General features: G+C 43.9%; 1 protein-coding gene across 6 annotated transcripts in view; it reads left to right on the top strand.

The window, feature by feature from the left end:
- The first annotated feature begins 3,339 nt into the window (after positions 1 to 3,339).
- LOC114357650 (GTP-binding protein 2) overlaps positions 3,340 to 11,641 on the top strand; it is a 35,533-nt gene continuing 27,231 nt past the window's right edge. For 3 of the 6 annotated variants that reach the window (XM_028311371.1, XM_028311372.1, XM_028311369.1), the window contains exons 1-5: positions 3,409 to 3,426; positions 4,494 to 4,621; positions 6,804 to 6,950; positions 9,727 to 10,096; positions 10,872 to 11,004. In XM_028311371.1, coding sequence (XP_028167172.1) covers positions 4,498 to 4,621; positions 6,804 to 6,950; positions 9,727 to 10,096; positions 10,872 to 11,004 — 774 coding nt within the window. In that variant the 5' untranslated portion in view covers positions 3,409 to 3,426; positions 4,494 to 4,497. Of the gene's footprint in view, positions 3,427 to 4,493; positions 4,622 to 6,803; positions 6,951 to 7,722; positions 7,864 to 8,785; positions 8,906 to 9,726; positions 10,097 to 10,871; positions 11,005 to 11,641 lie in introns of those variants that run through there. The other 3 variants (XM_028311370.1, XM_028311374.1, XM_028311373.1) reach the window with 3 other exon arrangements.

Here is an 11,641-nt window from a genome sequence, read left to right as displayed (position 1 = left end):
AAAGAATTAACAAGTTCGTAATGAGGGCTATCGTTTTTATACTTAACAGTTGGCACCCCTGGCGATTGACAGGACCTTACTCTACAGTGGCGCCATCTTGATGAGTGCAAATGCGATAGTCCTCCTACCACTTTCGCGCTCACCAGTTGGTGCCACTGTCTTCGCTACTAGCAAGTGACAGGACCTTACTCTACAGTGGCGCTAACTGGTGAGCGCTAAAACGATAGCCCTCATTGATATTGAATAAGTCAGCGTCAAATAATTCGTCACACCCAAAGTGGCCTAAAGTAGACAAGACAACCTTATTCCAATCTTAACTTTTTGGCTACTTTAGGTGTCACCAACTATTTGACGCTGACTGACATACATCGTCGCACGCGCAGTCCATGTTTTTCTGACGTCCGTTCACATGGAAACAGATTTTGTTATGTTTTTAGACTTGCTGAAGTGTTATTTCTCTTTTTACATAACAGTAATCGTCACCGATAACTTGTAAATCTGTGACTCATTACATTTGGTAAACAGTGTTTCTCTGACGCACATACCTATTACATTTTACGCAAGTTTTTTTTGTTTTTTGCAACATGCGGCCTGATATGAGTAGATATTTGTATGAAACTTTTTCGTAAGAGTCTACAGTTTTTTTATAAGTTGAGGCGACAAAAGAAGCGACAATATTTAGCCCAATGGCTCGGGAACACCACCAATCCAACGAACGCAGCGGGTGCGAACCCCTCCGGTAGACTTGTGGTGAACCCACTCGTAACACTAGCATATTTAGTTTACCACGAGTATCTAAAACTATCAGTAATTTGTGCAATAGAAATTACTATATTCTTTAAAAAACAAATGAAACGGTTGCTGTCTTCCCGCCTCGGTCTCTTATCTCGTTGCATGTCTCAGTCGTGATTCGAACCGCCACCTTTACAAGTTTCAAGTGAAGAAGAACTTGAAGTAACTTGAAAGGAAAGACAACAGTCCCGTTAACCCCTCGTGGTAAGCTAAATTACCTTGAAAGAAAAGACAACAGCCCCGTTAACCCCTCCTGGTAAGCTAAATTACCTTGAAAGAAACGACAACAGCCCCGTTAACCCCTTGTGGTAAGCTAAATTACCTTGAAAGAAAAGAACAGTCCCGTTAACCCCTCGTGGTAAGCTAAATTACCTTGAAAGAAAAGACAACAGCCCCGTTAACCCCTCCTGGTAAGCTAAATTACCTTGAAAGAAAAGACAACAGCCCCGTTAACCCCTCCTGGTAAGCTAAATTACCTTGAAAGAAAAGACAACAGCCCCGTTAACCCCTCCTGGTAAGCTAAATTACCTTGAAAGAAAAGACAACAGCCCCGTTAACCCCTCCTGGTAAGCTAAATTACCTTGAAAGAAAAGACAACAGCCCCGTTAACCCCTCCTGGTAAGCTAAATTACCTTGAAAGAAAAGACAACAGCCCCGTTAACCCCTCCTGGTAAGCTAAATTACCTTGAAAGAAAAGACAACAGCCCCGTTAACCCCTCCTGGTAAGCTAAATTACCTTGAAAGAAAAGACAACAGCCCCGTTAACCCCTCCTGGTAAGCTAAATTACCTTGAAAGAAAAGACAACAGCCCCGTTAACCCCTCCTGGTAAGCTAAATTACCTTGAAAGAAAAGACAACAGCCCCGTTAACCCCTCCTGGTAAGCTAAATTACCTTGAAAGAAAAGACAACAGCCCCGTTAACCCCTCCTGGTAAGCTAAATTACCTTGAAAGAAAAGACAACAGCCCCGTTAACCCCTCCTGGTAAGCTAAATTACCTTGAAAGAAAAGACAACAGCCCCGTTAACCCCTCCTGGTAAGCTAAATTACCTTGAAAGAAAAGACAACAGCCCCGTTAACCCCTCCTGGTAAGCTAAATTACCTTGAAAGAAAAGACAACAGCCCCGTTAACCCCTCCTGGTAAGCTAAATTACCTTGAAAGAAAAGACAACAGTCCCGTTAACCCCTCCTGGTAAGCTAAATTACCTTGAAAGAAAAGACAACAGCCCCGTTAACCCCTCCTGGTAAGCTAAATTACCACAATAGTCCAGCACCGGCGGATTTCGAACCAGCAGCGTTCTTCGGATTTTTAGTCGGCTAAACTAATAAAACATTGTCATTTGGCGGGAAAACTATAACAACGCTACATTACATTGTTTGCAACCTTGAGCTAGGACGCTGCCAAACTTTATCCTCAGTGCGATTATCTAAATTTACTCGAGGCTGATAAAAATAATTCGCTGTTGAGAGGTCGTTCACTCTTTGCTGTTTACATCATATTAATTTCTCATCTTGTATTTTGTGTTAGCAATTAAATGCTCTTTTTTGTTGCGGAGGAAATGCTTTGCGCACCGTCACCACTGCCGGAGGACAGGGTGGTTATGGGACTCCCGGCGCCCTGAAAAGGGCGCTGCTCCGTCCTGAAAAGGACGGGGTATACCCACTAAAACCTCCGCGGCGTTCCGTCATCGCCCGTGTGGGGGTGTCGTAGACTTCCGCGACAGCAATTAATGCCCTAACCAAACTAGGAACAAAGCTTTTATTCAGTACAAAGTACTTATGCCCTTTCCAGGGTGAAGTGATTTAACAATAATGTTGATCCATATCCTTACAATCCAACCCAGGACTCTTAAAATTGGATAGATCTATGAGAAATTATCGGTGTTAAAGCCATAAAGTCATGGCGCAATCATGGTGTAAAGAGACAATAACCCAATGCTGTTGTCGAGCTAGGATCCGAGGAACGCGGGTTCGATCGCCGCCGCGCCGCTTGACTATTGTATTATGTAAATACCCACTCTTAACATAAGCATATTTAGCTTACCATGAGGGGTTAACGGGACTGTTAGTTATTTTTTATTAAAAAAATGACACTTCAATTTTACCGACGACCTCTTAAAGGTAGCAGGAAAGCGCTGGATGCAGGCCGCTACCAACCGGTCATTAAGGAAATCATTGGGGGAGGTCTATGTTCAGCAGTGGACGTCCTATGGCTGAAATGATGATGATGATGACTCAATTTTAAATCCTTTTTTAGTTCAAAACAAAAATCCCAAAAACGTATGCCCTAGTTAAAAATTATGACGCAACATTATCAATTTTGTCATAACGGGAAATACCTACGTGCGAGCTTGTTCTCGATCTCTGACTAATTCATTTATTGCATCAGTTTGGATTGATATTTTGCTATCAGAAGATCTCCAATAAGTTTTAGATATGGTGTAATTGATAATTAATTAATTGTTATAAATAGAATATCATTTATGATAAATCATTATTAAATCTGATAAATATAACACTTGTTTGGATTTAAGTTAGTGACTAGTTGACTTATGCGGATTGAAGTTAGTCATTATTGTTTTTGTGTGAAAAGTGATTTGTGAAAAAACTGTTTTTAGTTTTATTGTGTATAAATGGTAAACAGCATAATATTATTGTTTATAACAAAGAAGAGGTATTGTTTTGTGTTGTTTTCGCTAAATTAAATGTTTTTTTTTATAAACAACTTGAATAAATGAAATGTTGTTATTGAAATGATTTTTTCATATAAGGGAATTATTTTAGTAAATAGACAGTTAAAGGAACAGAAAGATAAAATATTTTATAATTTATTGTACACCACACAAAATAGACATAAAAAAATACCAAATCGAAATGGCATAATTTAGGCGGTGTTATCGCTAGGAAGCCATCTCTTGCAGACAATCCAAGGAGAGGATAGGAATTTAATAAATCACATTCTTCGTTTGCATCTGGTATAGTTGGTTCCAAATACACTCAACATCAAATAAACCGCACCTTCCGCGACGCGAACTTTAAAGATTTTCTTCTGACACAATTATGGTACCCCAACAATATTGGTGAAAGCCCAATAAATATCCTTAAAGAAAAATACATTTTATTTCTAAATAAATGATTAACATATACCATAAATGTGACTTGAAAATAGACCTCAATTTGGGCTCACCTCTGGGATCAATTAGACCAAATTTTATGGTTATAAAACCAAATAATGATCACACGTGTCCTCTTTAACAGATGGATGGCGATTAATCCCAACTTAACAGTTTTATAGCCATAAAAGTTGGCTCAAGCGTAACTATCTATTTTTTGAAGAAGTGACTCTGGATCCTTCTAAAGAAACATTTTTGGGGTAAAAACCTTTCCTATAATGAAATGAAGTTTAGAACTAGGCTTTTGAATGGTACCAATATTGGTGTGAAGTGGGGATGCATACGTTTGAAAGTGCTTGTCGCGGGTGGTGCGATTTATTTGCTTGTATTTGACGCTGACTGTTCATTAATTCTTTAACGGGCGTAACGAGTCAAAGATTTTGGAAGTTCAATATGTGGGAACCATATTCCCACTGCCGTATAAAAGGGTTAGAGAGGTTACGCTTCTGCAGTGAAGACTAAATGATGATTCGTGCTCCTCCAATGGATACTACATGATCTGATAATGATGATGATGATGATTGTTCCAGAGCCATGGATTCCTTCTTCAGCCTGTTCGACCCTTCGGACGGAGCCAACAAGGGCCAGAGCAGGAAGAAACACCGCACAGAGCAGGACAACGTCAAGAAGAAAGCTGACGCGCACGCGCCGCCTAAAGGTAAAATTAATGCAAGATTTGGATAGATGTTTGTTAGTGAATCACGTCGGAACGGCAGAACGGATCTGGATGATATTAATTAAATTCTTCCACCATTTAAATCCTACATTTGATCTCTGAAGAACATAGTATATGTTCTGTCCGTACGTGGGCGAAGCCGAATGTAAAATCTAATAGACCATTGTTTGGAATAACAAAAAAACGTACGATTCCTGTGGGATATATTTGTTTTTATTTCCATAGAGAAAGATACTGACATGATTTTTGCACAGTAGTAGCACATGCGTGGTAGATAAGTTAGAAAAAGTAGTAAAGGGGTTCGAGAATTCTATAAGTATGTATGTAGATTACCTTTATCCCGGAAAAATGCTTGATTTATGTGGGATGGCACTTAATTGTAATTTAATTTTATCTAAAGCCCGGTCTCTGAGCACGTAGAATTTTGTCCAATGACCCCAAGCTACCCATCCTTACGCGACTGTGCGACTGGCGCCCGCAGTGAGTGTGCGAGCGCGACAAATTTTACGTGCTCGGCGACCAGACTATAGATTATCTGAAAAATCTACGATCAATGTTCAGATCAGTTAAGGTTAGACCAGACCAACGCGTGCAGCCGGCGTGCACGATGACGATGGCGATGGCGACCAGACAGCGTGTATGAATTTGTAGCGATGTGTTCACATCAACGCGTCCTGTCATTGGTCGCGGCGATCTATGCAGCGTCTGCACGCAGCGATCAGCGACCATCGCGACATTTGTCACTGTGACGTTTCTGTTTTTTAAAATCGATGTAATAAATAGTAAGTAGGATCTGTTAAAAAGTTTTTACACAATAAAAATGAATTATTCATAACATACCACTAGTCTGACCTACTTGAATAATAAAAAGGTTTCAGAATAAAGTATCAATATCAGAATTTATTTTTTGGAAATAAACAAATTATTCTAGTTTTCTCGAGAACCTGCTTCTTCAACTTCATAAATAAAATTGGGATATTATCTGCAGAACAAAATAATTGAGAATGTACATGTCTGCAGCTTTCTCAAAGGCCCTAGAGCAATTCTAAGTACCTATGCCATAAATAAAAACCTAATTAAAGTCATCAAACGTCTCAGTCGTTAATTTAGTGCCACTAGAAACACCTAGTTGATCAAAACTGATGTCTTTTTGTATTTTTGGGTTATTATTGAAGACAAAAAAGATATTTGGACTATTATGTACTCTGTGGTTTGGGTGCATAATGTAATTTCATTTGCCTTAAAAAAAGTAAATGTCAAGATGACTGTTGCACCAAAAATGAAAATGAAAATTGATTTTGATAGATGTTGTGTTGAGTTATATGTAGTTTTGTGCGATTTAACGATAAGAACGACAATGGTAAAAGGTAATGGGGGCAATTTTTTTCCCTCAAGGAAAAAGATGAATTGGTTATAATCTTACTTGCCCATAAGGATACTGTACGAGCACATCAGCATCGACCGCGACCTACAACATGCTAGCCGACTGGCCCATGAACCCTGAACGAACGTGCACCGTAGGCACTCTACACCGACGGCACATTGGACTGGACACATTGAATTGTGTACATTATGTAAATCTTGTATATAGCAATAGCATAACAGTAATAAACCAGATATCAACCGTCCGCTTTGTGTTTCATTTCTCCCACTGAGGCCAAGAAAGCCTTAGTGCAGTCCTCCTTCCTATCAAACCTTTCTTTAAATCTAATCAAAAGGTATTGTTAGGGCTCTAGGGACTATAGCTTGGTTATGAGTAAACAATACCTACTACCTATACCGCATGTAATCCTGTCTCATTATAAAATATATGGCCGCCTGAATAAACTAGAGTGAAAAAGTGTTTCCACTGTCTCAATTGCATCAAAAGCTCCAAACAAATCATTTAATTCAGTTTCAATTTTGCCGAATAGGCGTGATTGACAATATGCGTGACAGTTGTGGTGACAGTGACAACCTGCACGCGCAGTGATCGCCATCGCGGTCGCGGCAGTGTGAAACAACTTTTGCACGCGCAGTGGTCGCCATCGCCATCGCCATCGCTGCACGCGTTGGTTTGTCCGAACCTTTAAAGTGAACCGCCGCCTTGCACAAAAGCAATATTTTTATTCCAAGTTTTTTCATATTAAATACAAAAATCCTAAATGTGTTGCTTTCTCAACAGGCAGACGCCGAGGCCGCCGCAGCCATAAGAACGAAACCCTCCCAGAGGAATCGTCGTTCCTCTGCGAGCCTGAGCTCAGCACTGATCTGCTGGTGAAGGACGGCAGCTATATCGAGAGCTACATCGAGGTCAACAAGAAGGATGAAGGTAGGAGATAGCTCTATAGTCACCTAATAGATGGCGCTGACTCATGAGTTACTATGGAATACGCTGCCGCGCCTACAAACCTGCATCGCGGTATCAAAGTTTTTTATCCTGAAAAGTATATAAGGAAAACCAAGATGGTATCAATTGGCACACTCGTTTCAAGCTAGTGCTGTCCACTGCTGGACAAAGGCCTCCCCATAACTACCGGTCCTGCGCTGCCCGCATCCAGGTGCCTCCCGCCAGGTCGTCGGTCCACTTAGGCCGCAGAAGACACAAGAACGCGAGGCCCTCCCAGAATGGTTCTGCGTTGCCCGCATTCAGGTACTTTCCGCCAGGTCGTCGGTCCACCAAGGCTAGCAAGGTCGTCGATCCACCTAGGCCGCAGAAGTCACAAGAACGCGAGACCTTCTCAGAATGGACCTGCATTCAGGTACTTCCCGCTAGGTCGTCGGTCCACCGAGGCCGCAAGGTCATCTGTCCATCTAGGCCGCATTAGCAACAAGAACGAGGCCTTCCCAGAGGAATCGTCTTGGGTCGTCAATCCATCGAGCCCGCAAGGTCGTCAGTCCACCGAGGCCGTTAAGGTCGTCGGTCCACCGACGCCGCGTAAGGTCGTCTGTCCACCGAGGCCGCAAGGTCGTCGGTCCACCTAGACCGCAAGGTCTTCGGTCCACTGACGCCGCAAGGCCGTCGATCCACCGAGACCGCAAGGTCGTCGGTCCATCGACGCCGCAAGGTCGTCAGTCAATCGGGGCCGCAAGGTCGTCAGTCCACCTAGGCCGCATTAGCCACAAGAACGAGACGCTCCCAGAGGAATCGTCTTTCCTCTGCGAGCCTGAGCTCAGCACTGATCTGCTGGTGAAGGATGGCAGCTATATCGAGAGCTACATCGAGGTCAACAAGAAGGATGAAGGTAGGAGATAGCTCTATAGTCACCTAATAGATGGCGCTGACTCATGAGTTACTATGGAATAAGCTACCGCGCCTACAAACCTGCATCGCGGTATCAAAGTTTTTTACCCTGAAAAGTATATAAGGAAAACCAAGATGGTATCAATTGGCACCCCAATCCGTCCCCCGGACACGGCCTGAGCCGAGGTCCGAGCCTACCGTGGCGCCCTCAGGCCGCGTCCGTAGTCCCCCCTCGATCGGGCCCACTAGAGTGAGCCCGCCGTAGGCTGGACTTTGGTCCAACACCGCGGTGGGCAACCCTCTAGTTGGGTTCGCCACTGATCGGGCGCCTTATGCGCTCGATACGGCCCGATCGCGAACGTCGGTCTGCGACCGACGCGGACGAGCCTGGGCTTCGCTTCGCGAAGCCCACACTCGGCCACGTCGGCACGCGCACCGACGATCGCCAAACGGCTAGAGTACCTTCTGTACTCGCCACTCTGCCCGGTGAAGCTGGAAAAGCTCCTCAAGCTACCAGCGCGCGACCCTTCAAAAAAAAAAAAATCAATTGGCATATTCGTTTCAAGCTAGTGCTGTCCACTACTGGACAAAGGCCTCCGCAAGGTCGTCGGTCCACCTAGGCCGCAGAAGTCACAAGAACGCGAGACCCTCCCAGAATGGTCCTGCGCTGCCCGCATCCAGGTGCTTAGCCAGGTCGTCGGTCCACCAAGGCTTGCAAGGTCGTCGGTCCATCGACGCCGCATGGTTGTCGGTCCACCTAGTAGGCCGCAGAAGTCACAAGAACGCAAGACCCCCTCCCAGAATGGTCCTGCGCTGCCCGCATTCAGGTACTTACCGCCAGGTTGTCGGTCCATCGAGGCCGCAAGGTCGTCGGTCCGTCGAGGCTGCAAGGTCGTCAGTCCACCTAGGCCGCATAAGCCACAAGAACGAAAGGCTCCCAGAAGAATCGTCTTTCCTCTGCGAGCCTGAGCTCAGCACTGATCTGCTCGTGAAGGACGGCAGCTATATCGAGAGCTACATCGAGGTCAACAAGAAGGACGAAGGTAGGAGATAGCTCTATAGTCACCTAATAGATGGCGCTGACTCGTGAGTTACTATGGAATACGCTGCCGCGCCTACAAACCTGCATCGCGGTGTCAGAGTTTTTTTCCCTGAAAAGTATATAAGGAAAACCAAGATGGCATCAATTGGCACACTCGTTTCAAGCTAGTGCTGTCCACTGCTGGACAAAATCCTCCCCATAACGACTGGTCCTACGCTGCCCGTATCCAGGTGCTTCCCGCCAGGTCGTCGGTCCATCGAGGCCTCAAGGTCGTCGGTCCACCTAGGCCGCAGAAGTCACAAGAACGAGACCCTCCCAGAATGGTCCTGCGCTGCCCGCATCTAGGTGCTTCCCGCTAGGTCGTCGGTCCACCAAGTAGCGTAGTTTGTGGCGTCATCATCGCCTAATAGATGGCGCTGTGATACATACAATGACTGGCATACGCTACCGCGCCTACAAACCTGCATCGCGGTATTAGAGTTTTGTACCTCACAAGTATACGTTGTCATGTCGTGTCAAGTCGTGTTACTGTTTTTTCTGTTTCAATCTTATTTTAATTTTTCCTTCTTCACCTGTTTTATTTCTATTTCCATTTTTTCCCTGGTTTCTTTTTAGTACTTACTTATTTCACTGTAATTTCTGTTATTCCCTTTTTACTCTATTTCCATATTTGTTTATTTTCTTTTTCTTAATTTTTTTCCTGTCCATTTTTGTCTATTTTACTTTTCCTACATTTTTTTGTCTTAATACCTTTACCACTTTAGAGATATTCCTAAACTACTGTACTCGTATAGAATACTCATCAAAACCCGCTCTTTCCAGACAAAGACGACAAGAAGCCCAAAAGGCGCAACTCCGGCCGCAAGAATCGACGGAAAAAGAACAAAATATCTCCAGCAAAAGACTTACCTTCATCACAAGCTTGGACCGAAGACCCAAACCCTACTAGCTGGAACAACCAGTCCTCAGTATCTAAAATTTGCGACGAAAATATCGGAAAAAACGTCAACGATCTAACTGACAAAAGTAATAAGAAAGAAGACTACGACAAAACTGTCTATAAGGTGATAGATAAGTTAGAAAAAGTGGGGCTAAAAGATGACATGTATTTGGCGGGAGATTTCAATACGGAGGAGTTGGAGAATGACTTCTTTTATAGTTCTGATGATTTGGAGGACTCTTTTGATGACACGTGAGTGCATTTTTTTTTTAAAGAATATTATAGGTCTAAATCCCGGTTGCCGAGCACGTAGAATTTCGTCTTCTTCTTTCGCGACTGTTCGATGGGCGGCTGCAGTGAGTGTGCGAGCGCGACAGCAATATAATTACGCGCGAGTGATAATGATGGGTAGCTTGGGGTCTTTGGACGAAATTCTACGTGCTCGGCGCCCGGACTATAGTCCTAGCGTTGTAACAGAGACAGTGCCTGAGATATAGGAGCGGCATGGGTGGGGTGACATTGAAATATAATGAAATGACAGAGTATACAAACCTGAAATCTCGCTGACATTTGACGTAACAAAAAACATTCCCATACCTCAGGCACTTACATATCGGGCATATCTCAATATGCGCTAAAACTAAATATAATATCGGTCATAATATTTCGAAAATGAAACTTATCTATTATCGACATTAATAACTAGACACTCACAAAACTCAATTTATTATTACAATTAGGCTTAAAGCACTTTTACACGTTCCAGTATTAACCCTACCAGTACCACTGCTTCGGAACAAAAATGGGCCAGTGCTGAGAAGAAGCAGCGCAAAAAACTCAGTCACTATTAACTAAAATTTGTCATAATATCTCAAAAGCTATGATACTTTTCTGTAGATATTTTAGGCCTGTTCGATGCGTCAGTCCGAGCTAGTGTCAGTGTGACATACATCATTTTAATTTTAATTGGAATTTGAATATACAAAATTTGGGACACCCTGTATTCTATTCACGTTTATCTCCTCAGGTCGTCAGAACCTGACGATTCAAGCGAGGAAGTGTACGGCAGTCTACCACCAGAGCCTCGCTTCGGGAACGTGGAGTACAAACTACAGCTCGTAGCGCCGTGCGAGAGAAGATTCCAGCATTTGGTGACACAGGTACGCGAGTTCATCATCATCATTTCAGCCACAGGATGTCCACTGCTGAACATTTTTTTTATCCACAACGAGGAAGCTCTTGGCATGTATCTCACCTGATGGTAAGTGATGATCAGGCCGAAGGTGGAAGCGAGCTTCACCCGGAATCCTCAACTGGCTATCTTACCTCTAACTGCCGGAACACAACAATGCTGTTTACATTGTTGTTATGGCGACAGACTTGGGTAAGATGGTGGTAGCTAGCCAGGCGGACTTAGAACAAACCCTACCACCAACCAAACCGAACAGAAAATTCTGCCCACACTGGGAATCGAACCCGGGACCTCTGCGTCTGAAGCAGGTGGTCTTACCTGACCACAGAGGCGGTTAACATATAACATAGGCCTCCCCCAATGACATCCACATCGCCCGGTTGGTAGCGGCCTGCATCCAGCGCCTACGGTAGCGGATACGGATCGAGATACGGTACCATCGATGGTTTTTTGGTTCGAGGAAACGATTTGTGAGCGAGTTTAAATCGAGAAGCGGTACCGTCAAATTGGTTTTGGTTCGAGAAAACGTTATCATGCGTGATAATCGATCGAGAAAATGATTTGAAAGGGAGTTTCGACCGAGAGGTCTTCCAACTTTCATGTAC

This window comes from Ostrinia furnacalis, unplaced genomic scaffold, assembly GCF_004193835.3.
Source record: "Ostrinia furnacalis isolate ACB-3 unplaced genomic scaffold, ASM419383v2 OfSCF3317, whole genome shotgun sequence".
Taxonomy (NCBI): domain Eukaryota; kingdom Metazoa; phylum Arthropoda; class Insecta; order Lepidoptera; family Crambidae; genus Ostrinia; species Ostrinia furnacalis.
This window is presented reverse-complemented; position numbering and strand designations above follow the sequence as displayed.